General features: G+C 40.2%; 1 protein-coding gene across 5 annotated transcripts in view; it reads left to right on the top strand.

Annotated features, from left to right (window-relative positions):
- DGCR2 (DiGeorge syndrome critical region gene 2) overlaps window positions 1-25852 on the top strand; it is a 66713-nt gene extending 40861 nt beyond the window's left edge. For 4 of the 5 annotated variants that reach the window (XM_073312904.2, XM_073312903.2, XM_073312900.2 and 1 more), the window contains 6 exons: window positions 768-844; window positions 6977-7153; window positions 8479-8682; window positions 17522-17674; window positions 19175-19411; window positions 21131-25851. In XM_073312904.2, coding sequence (XP_073169005.1) covers window positions 768-844; window positions 6977-7153; window positions 8479-8682; window positions 17522-17674; window positions 19175-19411; window positions 21131-21372 — 1090 coding nt within the window. In that variant the 3' untranslated portion in view covers window positions 21373-25851. Of the gene's footprint in view, window positions 1-767; window positions 845-6976; window positions 7154-8478; window positions 8683-17521; window positions 17675-19174; window positions 19412-21130 lie in introns of all 5 variants that reach the window. The other variant, XM_073312902.2, reaches the window with a different exon arrangement.
- The last annotated feature ends 660 nt before the right edge of the window (window positions 25853-26512 follow it).

Here is a 26512-nt window from a genome sequence, read left to right as displayed (position 1 = left end):
ATTTAATGATAAAAATGGATTTAAATTAAATAACTGTTGGCTTTGACTGCTAAGCCACTGCCAATTGTCATCAGTTTTCTGTTTTAACCAGCATTAATGAATAAACTGCAAACTTCATATGATTGCTTGCAGTCAAATAAATGTTTTTTTCCGGTCTCAATGTCTTTGCATCGCTGAACAGAAAACAACAACTGTAGCAAGAATGAAATATTTTAGTGCGGTGTGCATTATGCTGAAGTTTTTCAGTGGAGTACTGGGAGAGTTCTAGTTTTCTGTAAACATTTAAACTGAATGTTCAAGTTTATTGGCAGTAAAAGACCAATAATACTGACAACATTGCTATCGTGAGATAGGAATGAAAGGGCCATTCTGAGAGAAGTCTCTGAACATCTGCTCTAGTTTAGTTTGCGGGGAGGATGTTCTATCTGAGAGAGGACTACTCCCCAAAACATAGAATTACCATTATTTTATCTATGGCCTTTCATCAGGTCTCTGCTGTGCTGTCCTGTCACCGGCACTATTACTCTTTTGTTACTATTGCTACTTCCTGTTCTAATTCAGCATCAGACAGGAAATGCATTTGACAGATATTTTAAGAACATGCGTATTTTAGGTCAATTTAATATAATTTAGCTCAATTTAAAAGTGGAAAAATAGGAGATTTAGTAGTAAGGTTCTGTATTACTTGTTCTCCTTTTTATGGTAGTATTGTTCCCCTCTTGCTTTTTGGAATAGTTTAAAAATGCCTATTTTTTTTAACTATCTAGGTTCTGGGTTGGATATCAGTACGTTATAACCAACCGAAATCGTTCTCTAGAAGGTCACTGGGAGGTGGCTTATAAAGGTAAGTTTCTGACTTCCATGCGGCTTGCTTAAAAATAAAGCTAGTTAAACATACACTCAAAACCGCTATCCTCAAGCATGAATGTAATCTATAAAGATAGTTTCTTTCAAGGGGGAGAGAAGCTGCAGTAATTCAAAGGGAGAACTGCTTCACAACATCAGATGGAATGCCTATGGTAACTACCTTTTTAGTTTAGGCTTTAGAAATTTCCTGGTACAAAATGACTGCAAAATATAATAGAATGGAAGATTTCTATCCTATGTGGGGGTTTCCTTTGAGAAAGATGGGCACTAAATTTGGCTGAATTTTGTAGTTCCATGTACTGGCAGTTAATCTTATTTACAGAATCTCCATAAAAAAATTATAGTCTGTGGGAAACCACTTTGTAGAATAAGTAGGTTTAGCTGTGATGAGATAAGTTTGTAGTTTTAGTGTAAAAAGAGTAAAGAACACTGAAATGCGAAGGTCGCCTTATCTCTCGTTTTGTAATCTGGCCACATTTTTGGAAGAGCCACTCAATTCTCCAGACACCTGTGAAAGTGTCTCTACCTCTTTTATTGCTCAGATGTTAATCAGAAGCTGTTTGCAGCAGGCACAGTGTTAACAAAAAGAAGTAAACAACTGAATAGCTTATTAGCCCAGGAAATTCCACAATTAAGCTTTGGTTACACTGCAGATTTAAAACTGAGATTGCTCAAAGTGAATGCTACGTAAAAGTAATCTACAACTTAATTTTTATGGAGGTGTGGGAAACTAACAGGTATCACAAATAGGTAAGTATTGAAATAGGTGTCTGTGCCAGAGTGAGTGACAAAATTGTCTCACATTGGTATTTTGAAGTGGGTCTAGTTTGTACAGGCCAGAATTTTCCATATGGCAGATACCATTTGGTTCCTCTGATACAGAGTTCGTTGAAAAAGTTTTTGCTGAGTTTTGAAGAGTTATCACCTGTTTCTTCTTTATCTTCTAGTTTAATTTTCAAATTGTTTGTTTGAAATGGAGATTGAAATATGATTGATTTCATTTATACCTTCTCCAGAACAAAGATAAAGCACATTGACTCATGGGTAGGAGGAAGCTTACACCTACATTATACTATTTATACCCAAACAGAAAACTTCATTCTGCAAGGTGGTCAATTTACAGCTCTAATAGCTGTAAATGTCCTTAAAACTTTTTTTTAAAATGTAAAAGAAAACTCTTCTGAAATGCTGATGTACAGTGTTAGCTTGAGAAGCATTGATCTAGACATCTGGTGTGGATGACCGGCTTTTTTTTTTTTTTCCAATGTGCGTGTAGACTGGCAGCCAATGGCTCGTGGACTGGCACCAGTCCGCAGACCACCACTTTGAGTAGCACTGGTCTAGATTATAAATAGTTTGTCTCCAACTGAACGAAATGCTCTGCCAGTGCAAGACTGCCAAGCTGATTCACTTTCAAAAACAGCTGTACTCTGAAAAGTGAATGTAGGACTTTTTGGTTCTGTTTTTTAAACTACCCTGGATGTTTGTTGCAGTAATGTTCAGATCAAATATGTCCACTGCCCCAGTACAGCAAAGCATTTCAGCATGAGTAGTTCCATTAAAGTCAATGAGCCTACTCGTTTGTGTAGAATTAAGCACGTGCTTAAATGCTCTGCTGGACTGGTGCCTTGACATGGGGGAAAAACGAGCTTTCTGATGTGCAGTGCTGCAAAGTCATCTAAAAGTCAATCTGTCTTATTTCCTTCTCAGGCATCACTTTTGGCAATAGAGGATGTGCAGGGTAAATTCTGCCCTCATACCTGGGTAACTCCATTGTGTGTGAACCGATTGTACATAAATGTAACTTAGAGCAGAATTTGACCAAACAGCACTTGGTCATCAGTTAAGTTGATGTGCAAGAAGTCGTAGCAATGGGGTAGCCACTGACGCATCCCCAGTATACAGAACATACCCTCAGTTATCCCTCCCCCTGCCAGCATGACCTTGCACAGTGCATGCAAGGGCATGCTACACTGAGGACGCCTTTTTACAGAATTTGCCACCTCACTTCCTCTGATGTGACCATGCATTTGATGTCACACCTTTTGAAAGTAAGGTGGTGTGTTCTGCAAAATGGCATCCTCTGTGCATGATACCCTTCTGTGCATGATACCCTATAGAACCACACCCAGTTAGTTTTATGATAGAACTGGGCAGGGGACAAACCATACAAAATCAGGACAGTTCAGCTTAAAACCAGGCGAATAGCCTGCCCAAGTAACATCCAGCTCAACTGTTCTATAGTAACTTTGGCTTTACAGTGCCATCAGGAATCAAGGTACTTAAACTTATTTTTGCCACAAAAGGGAGCAAATCTGAACTTTTCATAGAGCACTTCTGTTGAGCCAGGAGGTGCCACTTTCACAGTTGCTTTAGAAGAATAGAGCAGCACTGCAGTATTTCTTCGGGGGGGGAGGGGGCGGGAAATTGCAAACTCTTTATATTAAATTCATGGCTCTTGGTGGACAAAAAGTACCATAAATGATCAGTTAACCTAGAACACCCAGGAAAAATACAGATCTCTATTTCTCTTGAAGGGAAATGTCATTGCTCTTTACTGGGAAGCTGACTGCACTACCATCTGCTGGTGAAACTATTTAGAGCAGTTATAACTTTAACTATTAAATGGTACACATTATGAAAAAATAATGTTACAATTCTGACTTTTCATTTGTCAGATGGTGGCATCAATTCATGTTTTCTTGATGCCATAGAACCTTGCTTTAAGATAGTCTATTAAAAGTAGACTATGGGGAAAATTTTCAAAAGTGCCTAAGTCCCATTTTCAAAAGTCCTCCTTCAGCTACTTTTGAAAATTTTGCTCAATGACAATTCTGTATAGTTTGGTGGACGGACTCTCTTCTTAGGAGTTTCATAAAAGAAATCATTCCCATCAGGTCAAACGCTACTTCAGCAGGCTGTTGTATCAGAGGATCATTTTATCATTTAACCATATGATGTATGGGAGTCAGGGCATTAAGACCAACACTTTCAAGCCTGGGTACCTAATGTTGGGCTCTTAAATCCATATGCACTGGTCTAATTTTTTTCACAGCTGCTGACCCTGGAAGTCAATGGAAGGGTCCACGTGCCCCTCAACTTTGAATATCAGGCCACTTATGCTTGGTTGTCTAAATATTAATTTAGACGCCTTAACTTTAGGCACCTAAGTTTGAAATCGTTGACTCTATTACAAAACACACACTTGGTGCCTCTAATCTCCAGCTACATTATCTGTATCACTTTCACTTGTCGTTAGAATTTATAAATTAGAGAAGTGCCAATATGGAACATTCATGTTGTTTGAATTGTCATGAATCGTATTTAATCAGTGTGTTCTATATTTGTTATACTGAATCTCTCCAGGGATAAGCAGATTAGTGATGTAGTATTGCTCATAGCAAATCTGAGTTTAACAGACAAAGGTGATTTATATTAGTATTAGGGCTGTCAAGCGATTAAAAAATATTAATCGTGATTAATTACAATGTTAATAATGGAATACCATTTATTTAAATATTTTTGGACATTTTCTACATTTTTCAAATACATCGGACCCTTGCTAGAATGCGCATCTATAAAGTGAATTCACATATAATGCGGTCACGGCCATGGATCCCAAATTTAATTACTTTAATTGCAATTCATTTTAACGCGGTCCCCGCTATAACGCGGTACCGCGCCTGGATCCCAAATCCCACGTTCTAGCGAGGGTCCGGTGCATATTTATTTCAGTTACAACACAGAATACAAAGTTTACAGTGCTCACTTTATATTTATTTTGATTACAAGTATTTGCACTGTAAAAAAAAAAAAAAAAAAGTATTTTTCAATTCCCCTAATACAAGTAGTATAGCGCAATCTCTTTATCATGAAAGTTGAACTTCACAAGTGTAGAATTGTATAAAAAAACCCCAAAAAACAAACTGCATTCAAAAATAAAACAAAGTAAAATTTTAGCACCTGCAAGCCCCCTCAGTCTGTCGTCTTGTTTAGCCAGTTGCTCGGACACACAAGTTTTTACGTTTGCAGGAGATAATGCTGCCTGCTTCTTGTTTACAATGTCACCTGAATGTGAGAGCGTGCGTTCGCATGGCACTGTTGTAGCTGGCGTCGCCAGATGTGCTAAAAATTCGTGTCCCTTCATGCTTCAAACACCAGTCCAGGGGATATGCGTCCATGCTGATGGCGGGTTCTGCTCGATAAAAATCCAAAGACGTGTGGGCTGATACATGTTCATTTTCATTATCTGAGTTGGATGCCACCAGCAGAAGGTTGGTTTTCTTTTTCTTGGTGGTTTAGGTTCTCTAGTTTCCGCATCAGTGTTGCTCTTTTCAGACTTCTGAAAGCATGCTGCACACCTCTTCCCTCTCAGATTTTTGGAAGGCACTTCAGATTCTTAAACCTTAGGTCAAGTGCTGTAGTGACCTATCTTTAGAAATTTCACATTGGTACCTTCTTTGTGTTTTGTCAAATCTGCAGTGAAAGTGTTCTTAAAATGAATAGCATGTGTTGGGTCATCATCCGAGATGGCTATAACATGAAATATATGGCAGAATGCGAGTAAAACAGAGCAGAAGACATACAATTCTCTCCCCAAGGAGTTTAGTCAAAATTAAATTAAAGCATTTTTTTAACAAGAGTCATCAGCATGGAAGCATGTCCTCTGGAATGGTAGCCGAAGCGTGAAGGGGCATACGAATGTTTAGCATATCTGGCACGTAAATATCTTGCAATACTGGCTACAAAAATGCCATGCAAATGCCTGTTCTCACTTTCTGACGACATTGTAAATAAGTGGGCAGCATTATCTTCTGTAAATGTAAACAAACTTGTTTGTCTTAGCGATTGGCTGAACAAGAAGTAGGACTGAGTGGACTTGTAGGCTCTGAAGTTTTACATTTTGTTTTTGAGTGCAGTTATGTAACACACACATCTACATTTTAAAGTTGCACTTTCACGACAGATTACACTATAGTACTTGTATCAATCAGGTGAATTGAAAAATACTATTTCTTTCATTTTTACAGTGCAAGTATTTGTATTCAAAAATAATATACACTTTGATTTCAGTTACAACTCAGAATACAATATATATGAAAATGGGGGGGAAAAACATCTGAAATATTTAATAAATTTCAATTGGTATTCTATTGTTTAATAGTGCGATTAAAACTGCAATTAATCATGATTAATTATTTGGAGTTAATCGTGTGAGTTAACTGCGATTAATTGACAGCCCTAATTAGTATAATATTTAAACTGTTTGCACCCACAGCAATTTTTTCATAGTTTTTGAAAGTGATTAGTATTGATGGGTAAGCGTAATCCCCATTGTACAGGTAGGGTAGGTGAGGCACAAAGACCTTGAATTATGTGCATGATGTCTCTTGCAGTCAGTGGCGTTGAGAAATAGTTCAGGAATGCTTACTCCAAGTGCTCAATCCACTAATCCACAACTGCCCCTCATGTCCAAAGAAATACACAAATGTGGGAAAATGAGATTACCTTGTGACAACATTAGCATGAAAAACATAAGGTTAGATCCTCAGGCCTGGCTTGGAGCCCATTACAGTTGTGGGGAGTGGGAGAAAAAGATGCTGGTCAATGACTCTAGAGGGCCATTACAGCACTGAGGGATCAGCCCAAACATGGCCAAGAAACCACAATAGTGCCATTTCCCTAGCTACATTCTGGGCAGCTTAAGAGCTGTCAGATCTCTCTCTTGGGATTCTTCCATGATAATGGAATCCTCAGATAACCAAACCAGCATTGCAGGATGGGCTGGAGCAAAGCAGCTGCAGTGGGATCAGGATCTGTCCATGTTCAGAATAAGATTACAAGAGTCTATAAAATGACATTTTGGCACCTTAAACATGTACTACAGCAGCCTTTCCTCTTCACAAACACGTTTTATCTTGGGATACAGCAATTTTGTCTTCCTGTTCCTCCCAACTCCCTTCCACCTCAAGGAGCATTGCTAAAATTAAAGGATAGTTGCCTTGTACTAGAAGTTGGCTGTGCATGGAGTAAATGAAAAGCTTTCTAGAGTGTCTAAAGCTTCCTAAACCTGCAGGCTGATCACACCAATAATAAATTCTCACCCTAGGTTCCTCAGAAGTATTCTTGCCTCCGGATCCTATCTTTGGTACGGCTATGTCTGAAAATGAAAATGTTCTTTGTGCCCAGCTTCAGTGTTTCCATTTACCCACCCTTCGGCACCATGGTTTACACAGCTGGTATGCTGAAAACTGCTATGAGAAGTCTTCGTTCCTCTGCAAAAGGAGTAAGTTGTAATACAATGCAGATAATCGAATAAAAATGTTAGTGCAGATGACTTATAAATATGCAGAGCTCTGAGTAGACATCTGTTTTGTTTTTCGTGCCTCTTGTCCTGCATCAATGAATTACAAACAGCTGCAAAAGTTCTCTGAATTAGTTGCTTGTTTAAGTGGAGGATTAACATCATTGGTTGCCAGTTGTAGAAAAAGCGATGAAAGCATTTGAATGTAAAGAAGTAAGGCTTTCATTCTAACAGCAACCCTTATTCCCTCTCTCAAGCGGTGTAAAGTCGTCTTTTTAGAGGGACACCCCTGCTTCAGTCTTTTCAGAGGGCATTGAAGATGGATGGTGTCAGTGGCCCTTTTTGGGAGAAAAGTTAGAACATCTTGAGCTGTTGTTGAAGTCTGATCCTGCTTCCTTTGTAACAAAGTAAGATTAACTCTCACAGAAAGGAAGGAGAAAAATAACTTCTGTCTCTGGTGCTTTCTGCTGTTGCTGAGAAATTGCAAGCACAGCACATGGTCTTCACTGCTACTCCTGAGACCTGCCCAACTTCTAACATCTGACTGTTTTAAGGCATTGTTTTTAGCTTGCCTTTCTGGTCACTAGTTCTAAGCACAGTGTTTCAATGGCTGGAGTTGCCTTGTCCAGCTAAGCAGACTGTTAATAGACAGAAGGCAGGAGGAAGAGAGAGACAGAAAAGAGGAGAGAGAGAGAGAGAGAGAAGTTGGGGAAGAAAAATAATACGTAAGGGAAGGAATGATAGCAGGATTTGAACACTTACATCCTAGGTGGTCAGAATTTAGCCAGAGCTGGTGGTCATAATACTGTCTGGTTTCCTCTCTCTGTTGTACTGATTCTGAAAGATGTCTTAATCAGGCCAAGTCAAAGGCCCAACAGTGGCATTTACGGGTCCAAGGAGATGGCAGGAGCAGAAGTCCACTTACCCTACTGTTTCTTTCAATGACCCTCAGATAAGAAATGTCTAAAAGATTGACAGCTACATCCTATTAATACAGACTAAATAAAACACACTTTGATTACTTCAGTTATTAAAAAAAACAAAAAATTAAAAAACCTTGCATGTCTAGAATCTTTCAGCTTTGTCATGCCAGTCGATGGCATTACCATGACCCTTGAGGATTGCTTTTCACAGTTCTTTTAATGTAAACAATCCAGTTTGTACTTGTCTTTTCATTTCCAGCTTTTGCTTCTTTTTAAGCACTTTTACATAACAGATTGAATTGGGTGCCTGTTACTCTGGCAGGAAGAGCTGCACATATGATCTCTTCTGGTGAGGTATTGATACACATTTCTGTTCTGTTCCAGGCCAGACCTGTGTTGATATCAAAGACAACATTGTTGATGAAGGCTACTATTTCACCCCAAAAGGGGATGACCCCTGTTTGAGCTGTACCTGTCACAATGGGGAACCAGAGATGTGTGTAGCAGCCCTGTGTGAACGGCCCCAGGGTTGTCAGCAGTATCGCAAAGACCCAAAGGAGTGTTGCAAATTTACATGTTTAGACCCAGGTAAGTGTGTTAAACTGCATGTTTTCGGCTGAGTGAAGTGAGATCTAACGCTCAACTTGATGGCATCTTTCTCCGTAACATGATAATTTCCCGTCAATTTCCACATTCCAGGGAAAGTTCTAGGTATCAGTGGGCACATCTCCTTATTTTGGTGCAAATTTGGAACACTGGAAAAGCCTGACTTACAGGAAAAGCAGGCTCCCACTCTGCCTGGTGCTGTAGGCAGAGGAATGTCTCCTGTGGCCCCCTGCTATGTACAGGTACAGGTCAGAGGCAGTAGCTTGACTTGTTGGGTGGACTGGGGAGTACAGGGTGGAGGGAGGAAGTAGGGAGGTGGTAGTGGTGGGGATCTTCAGGGGAAGCAGGGATATGGAAGGGGTGGACTTGGTGACTGGTGGGCAGCAAATCCGGAACCCTCAAGGAAATGCAGGGGGGCTGGGAGGATTGGAGGCAGGGACCTGAAGTGGGGAGGAGGGCATCTGGAGATGGGTGGAGAGCACAGATCCTAGCATGAAGGGTGACAGCGTGGGACTCTGGCATGAAGGAAGGGATGAGGAGACTTGCAGGGGCCTTGGGAGGGTGGCATGCAGAAAACTGAGGAGAACCAAGATATGTCTCTTCATCTTGGTGGTGGTTGGTATTTCCTTGACGGAAGCATTAATGTTAAGGTGATCTTGCCAGGAATGGATTAATAAAAGCATGTGAATCTGTATTGGTAGAAAGTAGCCTTTTATTAAACTTGTGGTACACAGTGCTCCCTCTCCACTTTCCAGGTGCCTCTGGTGATCTGCTCTGACATTGCTGATGCTGAGTGCACTTCTTTCTCCTCACCCTACCCCACAGGAATAGCTTCAGTCTGGAGGCGTAACCCAAAAACTTAGACTGTCCAACAGTGTCTAAAAGCCTGCTGCTGGTGTTACTGAGTAGGGGCCCGTCTGTCTGTCTGCTCCCTCCCTCCTGAGTGTCGGGCGGTATCTGCTGGCTCTCTGTGGGTAAATGAGGGCAAAACATTCATGCAGTTTTGAGCCTGTTCTTTATATTAACTGCTGTGGCTAATCCCCAGAGTGTATTTTAATGTATCTTAATTGTATTTGTAACTGTGAATGTTCATGCTCAGTGCATTTGCAGGGTTGTAGCTGTGTTGGTTCCAGGGTATTAGAGAGACAAGGAGCTCAGTAGAGACAATTATTTCAGTCTGGAGATGAGTTCATAGAGAGCCTTTTCTTTCTATTTTCATCAGCTCTCCAGAGTTTGGGGATATCCAGTGATATCGAAAGGCAGCAGCTTCAAAACTTGTAAGGTTTGGACACAACATATAATTAGGCTGTGGAACTCATTGCTCCAGGATGTCGCTGAGGATAAAAACATAGCAAGCTTCAAAAAAGGGATTGGATACACAGATGGATAACACGACTGTTCAGAGTTGTTATAGTTAATGTTATGGTGGAGTCTTGGGTATGTCTCCTTTTCTCTGGTGCCTGGGTGTATAATGTTGTTCATGTACTTCTGTTGTTTTTGTTCTTAAGTTGATTTGTTTCAAGGGCTTTTTGGTGGTGATTGCTGTTCCTGGATAGAAAGGGGTGTCTGTGGTGTGTGTCATTCTTACCATATGGTGGAAAGTCCTTGGTATTAGAAATATTTATACCCAGGAATGTGGTGACAATGAAAATCATTTGGTGCCTTGCCTGCCATATGTATATGTGGTCAGTCTCTCAAAACATGTAGACAGAGTTCTAGTGCGTGGTGGGCAGGGGCCTATCATGGTACATATTACTACCATTGACTTGGGGGAATAGAAGAGAAGTCCTAGCACCTTAATTCAGATTAGGAAAGTTTGTAGGTTCAAATGCTTTTGATTCCCTGCACAGGACCAGCTAGGTGAGGAAATTCAAGATCTCAGTGTTAAGTGATGTAAAGAGGGTTTGTTTATACGGCACTGATGAACTTTTGGGGTAGAGGAAAGCTAACAATGAGGGATGTGTTCCCCCTGAATCAAAGTGAAAACAGCACAGAAAATTGGCAAGCGTTAGATGTTTTTAAACTGGAAGATAGGGAACTGACCCACAGAGTCTGAGGAGCATTCAGGTCCCAGTAATATCTACTGAGAACGTAAGGAACACCGAGAACTCCATATAAACATAAAGGAGTATCTGTATATGGTAGTGGACGATAGGACAGAAATTACTACTGAAATGGAGAAGGGACAGGTTGAAATGAGTGATACAGTTCAGGGGCAAAATACCCATGATGTGTGCTATGAGGTAAATTTAAACCTGATAAATAAACCTGTATGTGCCTGTATACCAATGCAAGAAGCTTAGAAGCCGAAATAGGTGACCTAGAATACCTAGCAATGGAAGGGCACTTTGCCATAAGTGTTGCAAGGATTCTGAGAGTTGTAAACCAGTGAATTCTAAATTTTCAACCAATTCACTCAGTACTGAAATCAGAAATCTAGATCAGTGGTTCTCTGCCCGGGGTACGTATGTCAGCTCATTTAGATATTTGCCTAGTTTTACAACAGGCTACATAAAAAGCCCTAGCGAAGTCGGTACAAACTAAAATTTCATACGGACAATGACTTGTTTATACTGTTCTATATGCTAAAATGTAAGTTCAATATTAATATTCCAATTGATTTATTTTATAATGCACTAAAAATGAGGAAAGTAAGCAATTTTTTGTAATACTGTGTTATGACGCTTGTATTTTTATGTCTGATTTTGTAAGCAAATAACTTTTAAGTGAGGTGAAACTTGAGATACTCAAGACAAATCAGACTCCTGAAAGGGGTACAGTAGTCTGGAAAGGTTGAGCTACTGATCTAGATGGGGTAAATCAGCAGAGGTTCTATAAAGAATAATAATCTCCAGCCCAGAACTCTGAGCATGTCATCATCTAGTAGATAAAAGGGAATTGCTAAACTATAAAGAGAGAAACTCTTCCTTCACGCAGGCCAGCAACTGCTGCAGATTAGGGGGAAAAAAAAAACCCTTTTCCTATGGACAGGTTTTCATAATTGTCCATTACAGAAATTCTTGCACTTTCCTCTGAAGCATCTAAATACTAGCCACTTCTAGACCTTGAACGTTGGACCAGACAGACCACGAGTATGATCTGGTATGGCAATTCCAGTATACCTTGGTTCAGACAGCAAACAGAAGCTTTTGAGCTTGGTTTTGTGTTTTTCAGTCATCTTAAGTAAAGACCATCTGAGTTTATTTTTAACAAACCTGTTCACTGTTCAGAGTTCCCCTGGTTTTTGTTGAGAATAGCATGAGGCTACTGTTTGTCAAAATTCAAACAGAAGGACAGCTTTGAAGTGGACTAGTACTCATCTGTCTTTTAGCGTGTGCTAGCCAGTAGATGGCGCTGTTTGTCACGGAACAGAATTTGGTGAAAATAATCTGATTTTATTAGATTGTTGTTTAAAAAAGCAAATGTCCTCACTATTTTCATTCTTCTGTACCAGCCCAGTCATTTGGATATACTTCATTCAAACCAGCAAGTGGAGAGAAAGAACTCTATGCAATTTGACATCCCCTGCTATGTAAGGTGCTTGTCACGTCAGATTCCCCACTTGTTTCATCTTCGTTAAGTGGAATAGTTCTCTTAGGTAACTGAGAGTATTTGGAGTTCTCAAAGACTTGGCAGACTGACAATGTAGGTTTATTTTAAAGTCATTTAGAAAGATTTTCTATAAGTTTCTTCCTGATTTCAGACTGGTATTGCACTTTTGCACAGTGTCTAACTGAAGCTTCAGTGCCCATGGCCTCTCATGCATTAACTACTATGCAAATAGGTATACAGATTGGCTAAGATCCACAACTCTCTATAACCAGGGTTACAGCCAAAATGAGAAGGTGCAGTCTCTGTGGAGCTACGAAGTTTAACCCAGCTTGGCCAGTTCCTTATGCCTCAATTATTTTAAGGGGCTTTGGCCATCTAAAAGCATGAGACAGGAAATATATACCCGGGGTACCTGGGACCTGCTCCTCTAGAATTGTTTGGAAGCAGGTGCCTTTCTCTCACTGATAAACTTCAGTGGGGTAGGGATTAATCTTCTCTGCTACATTACCTAACTGGCACAAGAGAAACCTTTGCCTTAGAGCACTCATACCAGAATGTTTTGAGGTTTTTTTGCTTAGGGGGAGGAAGGACTACTGTTCACTTGGTATTAAGCTACAGCAGACTTTGTGTTGGTATAAATACTGTGTTCTGCGAGTTATGATTTTACAGGATGGTCCAGGAGAAATTGATCTAAGCTTTCTTGCTTGCATTTGTTTAAGCATCTATTGATTCTGTTTTCTCAAGGGAGTTATTGGAAGTTTATGGCTTAGTATTCCAAGTACTGGCTACTTATATGCAGGTATAATGCAAGAAGTAGTTATAAATTGTCAGAAGAGCTTCAGTACGTTGCATGTGTATTGAGTGATTACTGATCAGTTGTACAGGTATTTGAAAGCTGGGTTTTTTTGTTCTTGGGCCGTACAAATCGAAGTTCATTCTGCACTGTACTACTTGTAAGTTGGGATGTGAATTCAAGTCTTGGTGTCCCTTTAAAAGGGGCTTATTCAAAAAAACAATTAATTTGTTTTTAAGATTGGCATTTTTCTGCATAATAAAATAACCTAATTATATTTTCAGGTTACAAAAGATGTGGTCATGTTTCAGAAAGCTCTACAGTACGGAATGCGTGGAGATTCTTCTCCCCCCCCCCCACTCCCCTCCTTCCCAAAAGAGGGAAAAAACCCAAATACCCCCAAACCTTTCTATTGAGTGTGTGGCAATAGAAACCAAGCAAGTGCTTATCAGCTGCAAATCTGTCCGGAAGCCATGCTTATCATAAGACTGATCTGTAAGTCATGTTCATGATTAAAAGCTGCTAGCTTCCTCCTGCTTTATCCGTCACATGCAGTATGAAAGTTAAGCTTAAACTTGCACTAGGAAGGGGTGGGGGGGAATGACAGCTTTCCTCCCACTATTATCGGCAGTGGTAAGATTTGCTTATACCCTAGTACCAAATTCTTATCTTAAACTATTTTAATGCAGCATCAGCCACCAGACAGAATTGAGATGACCTGAGATAACACTGCAGCAAGGTTCTTTAATCCTTGTTTATGCTGTGGATTTTAACTATTTCATGAATGCTATTTTTGAAGAGTATACTTTACGTCTCTGTATTCCCTGTTTTAAGACCTTCGTTCTCTAGTGAAACTGAAGCCATCTTAAAAATAGCGTTGTATTCTTGTCTCAGAAGCTAGTTTTATTTTTTTAAGTAACTTAATTATTGGGGAAGAGATTCATTAAGCAGCTGTAAAACGTAGTCCGTAGTGAAGTCTCCTCTGGTGGTGGTAAACACTGACATTTTCACATGAAGCATGTCAATTTTTCCCTCTGGGGTTTTACAGATATTAGATGACTAAACTAGTAAGTTGCTTTCTTTAATCAGTGCAGGTTTGTCTTTGTCAGATATTTCTGGATATCCTCCCAAAACCCCCATCTCAGGAGAAAGAAAACTGTTTAATTTACCTACTGTTGATTAGTAGTCCTCCAAAGAGAGACCCTTGGGAAATACATCTTGCTGCTGAGTTGGCAGATTATAAGCGCTTACTGTCCGAGTGGGTAAACAGCAACTGTAATAGTGCACAAGACTATTTTTTAAAGGAATTGGGAAGGGAGGGAACACTTCAGTGCTAGGAATTTGCTGAGCAGTCACATCTACAACACTTCAGAAGATACTTGATCCATTTTGACTTGTTAAGGAAGAATTATTTTAGTGCCTTGCATTTACAATACCACAGCTGAGGGGAAGTATGTATGTGGTTCTGTTTGCTCTCTGTGGGTGTGACAAAGTTACTTATTTGTCTGACATCTGTTCAGACAGATCCACCCGTATCTTTCAGTGTATTTTGTTTCTTTTAATATTTCTATGAATTAGAGAGCTCAGTGTGTAGAAGCCTCTGCAGTGACTGCAAATTGATGCATAGTCACAGGATACTGTTGCTGTCTCCAATTCCGGGAAGCTGTTCACTCAGCTGCCAGCGTTTGGTGAAATATACAATTTGGGAATAAAATGTCACACTAGAGACCTATGTTCTGTACCTCTATAAAAGTATCCTTTTATCTAGGATTTGGTTTATGGTCAAGTCCCTTGCCAGGCCAGGCAGGCAGAAGTTCTAGGCAAACCTTTCAGGACCATGACAAGGAGCACTTTGAAAGAGGGCTGTGACCAGAAATGGGCTGAGACTTGCCCCAGCTGTGATAGATGTGAAGAGAATACATGGAAGTGGAAGCAGGCAGTATATTGTGCTGTGGGCAGGGGTGAGCTGGGGATGACCACAAACTCAGAATTGCCAGTGAAAAGAGGAAGGCTGTTGTGTTCATGTGTTCACACTGAGCAAATGAGGTTAAAAGTGAAAATGAGAATATGATAAATCCACTTAACTTTTAGTTGTGTGCCATTAGGAGGAGGCAGTACGAGCTAAAGAAGGGGATGCTGGAGAGGAAGATAAATAGGAGAGGGAGGCTGAGGAAGCTTGTTAAAGCTATTCTCTTACAGCAAAAGTAGAGAGAGTGCGGTTTCATTTACATTGTTAAACACAGAAAACTAGGAGAATAGCAGAAAGGAAAATCAGATGGCAGGTGAGGTAGGTTTTATATCCAGATTTATTGTTGATAAATTTCGCTAAAATACTGAAAATGTAAGTCATTTGCAAACCCTGCATGTGATTTATAATTATTTGGGTGGCTGCTTAGTTGCTGCTTGTGATTAAGCTTAGGGAACCAAGATAGTTCTGGGTTACAGTGGTGAGTCAGGAGGGTTGGTAAAGCTATTTGATCAAAATACAAGATTTTCTAAAGGATACATCTCACTGGCTGAATTTGACAGAAAAGGAAGGAAAAGACTTGGAAGAGCCTCATCCTACATCCCCACTTCCACTGCCTTTCCGGAAATACTTACTCACACACTCTCTCTCTCTCTCTCTTTGTAAAATGGCACTTAAACTATTTGAAGGTAAATTTTACTATATTTCAAACATCAGGCAGCAGCTAAAGAGCAGTGCAAGCTGGGAATGGTGGCTTGGGATGCATAAGGTTCTGAAGTGGGAGGCAGATATTGTCACTGGGAGTTGAGAGCCCAGTTTGAGATTGTGGATATTCGCAGAGGTCGTTGGACAGCTGGGTGGGAGACATTTGGTTAATGTGTGAGGGGGAACGTATTGATGAAAGTCTATGGTGCGGGGTGGGCTTCTATTAAGAATTAAAAATAAAATTGATTGTGTGTTAGCTGTGCGATTGTACACACTGCTTGTTTCTATAATTTATTAACACTAGAGGTAGGATTCATAACCTCATAAACACACATTGAAAATAAACCCATTTGAAATATTTCACAGCTATAACCTCATCTGACAGTTTTATTACTATAGTAGCACCAACTCAGAATACAAATAGGAGTACAGTATGCAGAGGAAATGTTTTGTGTTAATTTTAGTATCTCAAGTTAAGCAGTTCGATCTTAGAATCAAACAGTAAAGTGTAAAAGACCTTTTACAAAAATTCCTTGTGGTAAATCTCTAATAGAATCTTAGCACAAGTCAGAATATTTTGTATGTGGATGTATTAATCTGTTGTGAGCGATCCATAAAATGCAACATAAGAAGCTGGGGAATGTAAAAGAGCAGCCCTTCCAAGGGACAGCCAGCAGCACGGAAGACAGTGCCCAGTTAGTAACCATAAAATGGTATTCCTTAGACAGTGCCCAGTTAGTAACCATAAAATGGTATTCCTTAGACAGTGCCCAGTTAGTAACCATAAAATGGTATTCCTTAGACAGTGCCCAGTTAGTAACCATAAAATGGTATTCCTTAGCACAGTTGCTTACGTTCCCATGTTCTCTGGCTGTTCTAGTAGTCTTTGGATCAAACGATTTTGTTTTCAAAGTCAGTTAAAGAATTGTGCTCATTTGAAAAAATAACTTGGTGCATGACATAAGTGCTGGAGATTTGTAGCGAAGTTCATTTGAGAAGCAAAATACTCAGGATAAAGTTTCAACCCTTCCAACAGCTTATGCACAGAAGTTTGCAGAGATCAGTGTAATCACTGCTTTTATTTAACCGCAATATGCAGGTAATATACAGTTGTGTCCTCTTCATCCAGTGCAGACAGTCCTGTCTCTTGGCCCTGGTTTACACTGGGGGTGGGGGGGTCGACCTAAGTTAAGCAACTTCAGCTACGCGAATAGCTACACATGAAAAGCATTACCAGTATCTAAATGCAGAGTTTGATGATAATTATCACCCCTAGGTGATATGTAAAACATTCCCATTCATACAGATGGATAAATTGAAATTCAAAAAAGTTGTGACTTGTCTAAGATCAGACATGAAGGCTCTGGTAGAGCTGGGAATAGAACCCAGATTTCCTAATTCCCAGGTCTTTGCCTTAACCCTAAGACTGACCTCTACGCTCTTGGAGCACAGATCGATTGACTTTTTCTGGTGCAAACAAAGATGAGTATCTGAAATGCTCTTTAACTTCTGCTTTTCCCCTTTCCATGTCATGCAAGACTTTCATCTGTAGTCTTAAGCACTTGGTTCCACTGTGCCGGATAACAAATGTTAAGGGAATCCAGATTCGTTACAAAGGATGGATTTCCTAATAACTTTTTAATATACAATTTTCTGCATGTATGAAATTAAAACCTAGTCATTAATCTTCACTCTAGGTTCATACTTCCCCAGTATTGAAAGAAAACGTCAAGAAAAATAACTTTTGGTCAAAGTAGTAATGGTTTTTTTTTTGTTTTTTGTTTTTAATTTAATTCACCTAACAGATGGCAACAGTTTATTTGACTCGATGGCAAGTGGAATGCGGCTGATAGTAAGCTGCATCTCCTCCTTTCTTATCTTATCTCTGCTGCTCTTCATGGTCCACCGGCTGCGTCAGAGACGCAGAGAGCGCATTGAGTCTCTGATTGGAGTAAATTGTAAGTATTCTGTAACTGCAGTTCTAGCCAGTTGTGTTGTAGCTGTGTGGGTCCCAAGATGTGGGAGAGGTAATATCTTTTATTGGACATGCTTCTGTTGGTGAGAGAGACCAGCTTTCGAGCTAACACAGAGCCCTTCAGGTCTGGGAAATGTACTCAAAGGGTATGTCTGCACTGCAATTAAACGCCCACAGGTGGCCTGTGTCAGCTGATGTGGGCTTGTGGGACTCAGGCTTCAGGGCCGTAAAATGAGTGTAGGCGCTCAGGCTGGAGCCTGGGCACTGGGATCCTCCCCCGTTCACTCATCAATGGACAAGCCTGGGAGCTTAAATTCATAACTTTGCCAGGTACTAAAAATCATGGACTGAATAGAGACGCTAATTATAGCTGTCTCCTTCACCTGGAGTGGTCCCTTGTGTGTTAACTACTTATACTAAACAAACTGTTCCACCTTGTATTTAGCTGTGACACTGAGTACACTTCCCAGCGGAAGAGCAGCTCCGTGTAAGCTTGGCTCTCACCCACAGAAGTTGGGTATTGCCTCACCCACTTTGCAGTTTTAGCTCAGTTATATAAGCATGCTTCCAAAGTGGATTAACCTAAGCTGCACACAGGCTGTTTTAGTGTGGAATCCGAGTGTCCACATGGGATGATAGTGTGGAATAGCTTTTGCGCCTTACATTCACAGCCTAGCTATTGCACATAACTTCCCCATGAATTCCCTGTGTAGACAAGCCCTTAGTAATAGAATTATAAGTCTCTGCCATGTAAAGAGAACAAGTGGAAATGGGAGTCTGGCTCTGAGCTGACCTGCTGAATGGCTGTGTCTGAACACTTCTGTATACTGGCTCTAATTGTCATGATTTGAAAAAAAATTAATTCTGTGGGGCACGCCTGATCTTTCTAAAGATCTTGTACTGACACCAGTCTTGTTTATCACTCTCTGATTGGGAGGCTTCTGGGTAGGAACATTAGTTAATGTGCCTGATTATCGTGTGAGCAAGTATACTAAAGTCATCATTTGACATGGTACCCTGATCAGGTGTTCCTACATTCTTCTCTTTGTCCATTCGTTGAGGGAATATTAATGGTGGTAACATTTGTACCATGCCCAAAGGTGTGCTTGGGCACCTTGTAGAACAAATAGACAAATAGATCCCTACCTTAAAGAGCTTTAAAGGCTAGAATTTAGATATGACGTGGGTGAGGATGAGGACAAACGAGTGGGTGTGGGGGGAGAAAGGATAGATAGATGTTTCGTGGTGATTTGCTAAGATTTATATATGCTTCTGGATGGCTGACATTTAGGCCTGGCACTAACAGTATGGTTTTTAGGGTGAATTTGAATGAGGCAAAAGTATGGCTTCATTATGCAGGTTTTGGGAGAGATTCTGTGAATAAGGGGCAGAATGGAAGAAGGCGCAGAGGTGGGCCTTAGTCCGGAGGGAAAGGAAATGGGATAAAGCCACACATTTTCTCATACTTTATTCATTTAAACAGTGCACCATTTTAACCTGGGCCGCAGGATGCCTGGTTTTGATTATGGTCCAGATGGTTTCGGAACAGGCCTTACTCCGCTGCATCTTTCAGATGATGGGGAAGGTGGGGCCTTTCATTTCCATGACCCCCCACCACCCTATTCAGCTTACAAATATCCTGATATTCAGCATCCTGATGACCCGCCTCCTCCCTATGAGGCTTCCATCAATCCAGACAGTATCCTTTGTTCTACTCCAGGTACGTGGGCAGGAGTTTTGATAATTTTACGAGCTTGGTAACAAATATCTTTACGAGGAACACTCCAGTCCTTTTTTGTTCTGCTTAGAGGGAAGATAATCTAAACTAAACTGGAACATACAGCTATTTTAGGGATTCTATGATAGAAGAGCAATGATATATTTCAGAATCTAATCTTTCACTTTTTGTGGCAAATGTTTTAATACAAGTCTTGCTCTATAATAATTTTTACTCTTCCTAATACTAAAATTCTCTGGGCCTCTAAATCAGTATTTGTATGAGTGCTGCAAACTTGTTTTTAGCTCTTAGACTTCACCTCTTCAAAGTTTTTTATGACTGAAATATGATGGAGGAAACCTAACCTACAGCAGTTGGAGGCAGGAGAGTGAACAATCTCTTGATAGGTAAATTTGGTGTATGCTGGCAGAGCAATCACAACAGGAGGGTTCTTGATGATGGAATTTGTTTCCTCCATGCCTTTCAGAGCACACCTTCTGTGCACAGCTCACCTATTCATTACAGGCCTTTGCCTGATGAAGGTTGTGTTTTTTGTTTACTTGAAGGTTTAGTCCTTTAGTTGTTGTAGATGGTCAACTAAAAGTTGATATTTAATTGCTGTATTACATCCTAAGCTGAGATGAAGCATGAATTTTTATAAACCAAACCATAGGTCACTAACACTTCAGTACTCTTGATGAGGACACCTTAGAGTATTTCGAAGTTTAAAAAAAAGACAAGAGTCTTCAGTATATAATTTTTTTGAGAAATGTTTTTTTTTAATTTTGTTTTGGTGTTGAATTTTTATAAAGGTAACTAAAATGTAAATCAGTAATATGCTCTGAGAGCTGTACATATGCATGCAGTTACTATCACTTTTGACTGTACTCTTGCTATCCTGGAATTCTTGAAGTGTGCATATGTTAATGAGAGACAAATGAGGAACACCTCCAAACAAAACTATCTAAATAGGGGAGACTCAAATGCAGCAACAGTCTCTGTACCCTGACTTCTGAGCCATTGAAGTTATAAAAGCCAGTATTTGGCATCAAGGAAGAGCAAGGTGGAGTTCAGGGTTCATACTTTAAGAGATACTGACCTCAAATTGTTGGTTTCTGCAAAACCTAAATCTGTCAAAGTTTTTATGAAACTTCAAAACAAAAATAATTTCAGTGAAAGCTGTTAGTAAATTTAAACATTTCTCTCTAATAATTCCTAACCAAAGCATTACAGCACTTTTGGTGCTTGAGAATGTTGCAAGTAAAACTGACTAGAAACATGAAACTGACTTGTCTGTTTCAAATGTCCTTGGATGACTAGCAAAAATTAGCAGAGTAAATTAGACTGAAATGTTCTCATTTTTAATAGCATGGTATGTTAGTAATACAGTAATGGTATTTATATTTCTAAAGTGGCTTAAGCAACTGATCCCATATTCTTTTTTTTAAGAAGTGCTCATTCCTGAAGTGCTGCACACCCAAAGTATATGTGTTGACTAATCCTGTCATGTTATTGCTTATACCAAATATTGTCTATTTGGACTGACTAGCTAGATTTAAGCCCTACAATGTGTGCCAGTTACTTGTTTGGCCTTTCTGGGGCTAGGTGTGAGGAGCATCTCATATGACAATCAAACTTAAATGCAACTTCATAGAATAACCATCCAGAGTGCACACTGACAGACCAGAGATTTCTGATGCTTCTTGCCTTTCTCCCTTGCAGATGGTGTTCTTTCCCAGACAGTGCAGAGCAGTCAACCATCACTAGGAAACAGTGATTTATCACCACAGCTTACAGAGGAATCTCATCCTCCCTCAGTTGGCCCTTCTTCAGTGGGACTGGAAGACTCTGCAGATAGTAGCACCTTCCTTGTACCTCCCGACAAGCCCCTCAGCGAAAGCACACCGGCAGAAACTCTTGCAGGAAGTCGCCAGAGTCACTGTTCTCTTAATACCGTTGTATAAAGGAATAAAATGCTTACTGCTGGCAGAAATAATACGAGCAACTGTTTTGCACACAGCTGAACGGGCAAACACTACTCCATGGGGTGAACTTCAGAAGGAAGGTCCACTTCGATTTTGAGCACCCTGCTTTTAATGTTCTAGTATAGGACTGTGCCTCTTGTTTTTGGCTGTCATTCATTCACGAATTGGTTTGTCCTGTAAATATGGATTGTGGAACCTGTACTTTTTTCCACTGGCTATGGGAAAGAAGGTGCAGAGAATTTTCTTTGACTTCTTCTAAAGAGGAAAAAGCGTGGGTAGCTTTTTTGTCTTTTTTAATCACGGAGCGGAAATGAAAAAAATAGACATCAGAAAAAAGCTTGTTTGAATTTGAGTACCGTGGGATCCAGGAAGTGGACACTGACAAGAAAAGAGGAGAAGGGGCAGTCACCTTATAATCTGTTGTCTCTTTGCTCAGTGCTACGCTCATGAAAAACTGGAGGATGAAAAGGATCTGCATAACGTTTGATTTCGTCTGCTCTTTATGGAAATGGGTACTGAGCGAAAAAAACCTGGGATTTGCAGTTACAACGTATTTATTTATCTGTAGCTGCAAATCTTGTACTGAGAGGTAAACTTCTGATTCATAAACAAGGACGTGTCTATAATACTGGCATCTCTTTACTAGAGGCACAGTATATGTTCGGTAGTGCTTTGGGGAAGGGATTTACTCCCTAACTGATACTTCAGTCATTTGAGATTTGTGTTAAATCATCCCTTTCCTTTAAATCTAGCTTCATTTGAATTAGCAAAACTAACTTGTGTACTACAAAATGAGGCTCTTGTCAATCACCCACTAAACTTAACTTTCAGGTTAGGCGAAGATGGATTCTGTTGGCTTGGATTTTATGAATACTGAATACTTTTTAGTTTGTGTTCTCAAAATGAAGTGGGATTTTAATGTATACGGGATTTCCTTTCTCTTCTACCCCATCTTTCTTGCATCTGATTCTCCCTGATTTACTGTAGCAGCCCCCATAATCAGAGCAGATCAAGTTAGTCATATAAGGAATTTGTACTGAACACTTCTCTTGAGTGTTGTCCTGTTGCCTTATGAAAGGTAGCAAGCCTAGAGGGACAGGAAGAAAGCACTGCATGGGAATGGTATTGTGCTGTTTTGGTTAAGTTTGGTAGTGACAGAGAAATCGTACAGGATTGATTAATGGGATCTAACTCAACAATGTGCTTTCCCAGCATAGCTGACTTCTCCCCCTCCTTCCATTGTAAATGCTGCTACTTTCTATTTGGGATCTTGCTATTTGCCCTACTATACTTGGAGTGGCTTGATAGTTCAACCTGTTCGCACAAAAACCCTGATTTTCATCACCCAGTTTGTATTTAGTGTGTCTCGAAATTCAGGCACTTGCTAACCATCTTAAACCCCTTGGAGTGTATAAAACAGCTCTCACGTGCGCTGCTAATGCAGGTGTGAGTGCATTAGGAAACACCGTTAGAAAAGCCGATCCACTTGGGGAATTTTGTAAACATGGCCTGTTACCATTCACTGTCTAACTTGTAATCTGTTTTAAAATGAGTGGCACAGTTCTCCACCCAGTGGATTCATTGCCAGTTCCTCCTCTGAATTAGAGTCCTGGTCCAGTAACATGGAGGGTATAGCAGAAGTCAGAGCCATGCATACAGCTTATGACTATATCAAGCATTTCTGAAGTATGAAAATAAAGCGGGTTTTGTGCACTTTTGGAGCACATTCATACGTTTTATACATTGTATGTATGTACTGATTTTTCTTTAGTTTTATATGTACGAGTGTGTGTGCGTGTTTCTGGGTGGCGATTAATAAATACATGCTGTAGATGGTACCCTTTGTGCTGCATCAAACTAGGTGAAGCTAAGCTCTGGGATATGAGTTTGTCTCCCAGGCTGCAAAGTTAATGCTTCTATAAAGCTGGCAACACTATGCGATAGGACAGAGTATCATAGTTCACGTGGCTAGGATACAAAGTCTCTACTCCGAACTGTTCCAGAAAGGATTTTGCTAGCACTGGCCAATGGCAAACTTTTCTTATCGTTCCTTTAAAGCCAGGTAGAGTATTCATTCTGCATCGCTTCCTAGCGCAATAATGAAAGGCCTTTAGGCTTGTTTTTGTCTCTTCCAATCGTTTCCTGGCTGAGGTGAACAGATACCTTACCTCACATGTTTCACAAGACTCAGTCAGTTTTTACTTTCACGTGTTTCTCAGTGGTAAATTTATATGAAAATAAGCTTTGTTGCAACTCAATTTCGTGATGGCTCATGGTTGCAATTATTCCAAATACAGACTTTTTTCTGCAGGTGTCTGAGTGTAATATTTTTCAAAGCTTCTGATCTATTCCCACTTCAGTGGTGGAGTAAAGGCTATAGCTTTTCCCTTTTTTTGTTAAGATTAACAGTAAACGGGAAAACTCTGCCATGGACAGAGCAGCTCACTCAGTACAGATCTTGTTTACCTCTCCATGAGCATCTAATTTGGCAATAAAATGGTCATATTTCCCTTTTAGTATATCACTGTAGCATTTTTCATATATAATACTCCATCTTGGAGAAAGATCCTTTGTCGCTGAAAATGTCATTTCTACCAAGACTTCAGGACCAACTGGGGAAGAGTTAGTTTCTATGAAAGCAGTTGACTCCTTATCAGAACTTCCCAGCCAGTGGAAAGATGGCTGCTGTGAAGCTCCTGTTATGAACACCCATTCAAAAGACACTGGTGCTCAGCCTAGGAAACCCTTCCTCTTAATGTCAATGAATTGATGATTTCTTTGGAATTCACATTTATGTTATGCATTGGTTCCTTATCACCACGCTCTTCTGGCTGCTGCTGTTAAATAATAGTGGTGTATCGTTAACCTTTCTCCAAGCATGAGGGAGCGGGTTGAAAAGATTCCTGTTACTTCATCATTCCTGGCAGTGCAAGTGAGTGAAAAATGTGCACTTCCCTCCAGTTGGAATATTGTTCATTGCAGTTAGTTTTGCAAGGTTCCAAGACTGTCCCATTTAGGGCTGGCTAACGTGCTCCATTTTGGCTTTGTACAAAATACTCTGCCTCAGATCTCCCTCCCCCACAACAAAATGTGGTGCCATATTGTTAAGGTTTTTGCTGTTCCTCCAAGAACTGTTTAGATATCCACTTGTATCAACGTTATCAACTCTGCATGCACACGTATTCTCACTGCAGCGTTGAGTGTTCTACTGGGTGGGTTAATAGCAGATTCTAATTTCAGAAAGCTCAATGGTTTTAATTCTGTACCAGCGGTTAAAACTATGGCCACGTAGGTGTGGCAAGAGTTGTTAGTTTGTTTGCATAATGTTCAGTCTTGGACTAGTTTGAGGTTCAAAATTAGACTTTCGTCCTCTCATGATGGAACAGAAGTGTGAAACGAACTGAACATTATTTCTGAAGGCCTAATCATGTTCCTGAGCAAGGGCCAGTCTTCTCGTTGAAGTCCCAGTTCTAGGGGAGCTTTCCTGCGTAAGGATTGCAGTATGGCACTCTTGAATTTTGTCAGTCTTCATCTGGAAAAATCTGCTTCATGAACTTTAAACTGCTCTCCTTCCCCACCCAAAGCTGTAAGGGTTTTTTTTATTAAATAGATGAATTTCTGCACACACACTGAGTTCTTCCCTTTAGTGGTGGATCTCTGTTTCAAAGCACTAATTTTTTCTGTACAAAGCATAGCTTATCTTTCCTCTGGAAAATCTGCTTTCCCATTAAGTAGGTGGAGGAAAAAAAAGTTGTCCAACTTTTTTTGTTTTATATAAAATTTCCCTCTAAAGCCCTTATGCATGATTGGAGGCTAGACCCTTAAATTACAGCTTGCGAAGATAGTGAAGGTGAATCAGTAGCAGCCCCATGCATTTGGATTCTGACATTGATTCCACTCTGGATAAAATATTGGATCGATGAATTCAACAACAAAGATCTGCTTCCCTTACCAATATTCTGGATCAACCAGCTGCTGAGGTACAACGTAAGATTTCTTCCCCCTCAGTACTGTGCACCTTGCAGAGCAGAATGTGTTGGAGGTGGTTCTAGAAGAGACATGCTGCACTTTCATCACCATGCTGTATTGTAATCTGAATGCCAGACTTTTGTATGCCTGGGAGACTGCGAGAGAGAGAGAGAATGAGACCCAGCTTTTTACCTTCTCTTGACAAATACTTTCAGCCAAGGCTGCATTTGCAGACTCTTCCTGTGTAGTTGATTTGTGACTGAATGTAACCATGGCAGTGTATAAAAGATTTTGATATTCCATGAAATACCATGTAGAAATGAAATTTGATACTGTAATAATTCTGTCCATGTGACCTTTTGTTTTTATGTTTTCTTTTCTTTGGGGTTGGCACTAAATTTTTTTTCTCAAGATGCTGTGAGACATTTCATCCAAATGCCAAATAAAAGGTGTTCTGTAAGAGAAAGGGGCTGTTAATGTTATGATGGTGTTTGAATCAGCTCTGTTCTGAACAGTAAAGGATCCACTGGTCAAATCAGTCTTAAGCATGTGCACAAGACTTTGCAAGATCTGAGTTTAACTTACACATGACGTGTAGCTCCCTAGAGGTCCCCTTGAATAAGTATTAGTATTGAATAAGTATAAGTATAAGTAATACTGTTAACGATCACAGTAAATTCCATTGATACCATTTCTTTGGCAAAAGGACCTCATTTCTGTCCCTCAACTAACCCAATTGAGGCAAAAGCCCTGCCCATTGTTGCTGACCTGGCTTGGTAAAACACTGTTCCATTACAGTCGTGGGTTAAAGCAAGTCACTGAGTCAGTTACATGCCTGATCCTGCCACGGTTACTTACCCACAATGCATTGGGGCAGGAGGTGAGGCATAGAATTCATACAGCCAGTGCCAGGTGTAATATAAGTTGCCATCTCTGCATGAGAATGGTCAGTTCTCTCAGAGGTGCTGCAAACAAACTCAGGTGTTCAGTAAAGAGATTGCACTGAAAGTTAATTAGGTTTTACATTTAATTAACAGTTTTTAGACCCACCCACCCCCTCCCAATTGTCGTCATTTGTTGGCCAAATGGTATTTGAAATGTCACATGGATCTACGCTTCTGAAGATAAAACTAGACACGTTAACAGATGT

This window comes from Lepidochelys kempii, chromosome 15 (assembly GCF_965140285.1).
Source record: "Lepidochelys kempii isolate rLepKem1 chromosome 15, rLepKem1.hap1, whole genome shotgun sequence".
NCBI lineage: Eukaryota > Metazoa > Chordata > Testudines > Cheloniidae > Lepidochelys > Lepidochelys kempii.
Note: the sequence above shows the minus strand (reverse complement) of the source record. Positions and strands in the feature narration are given on the sequence as shown.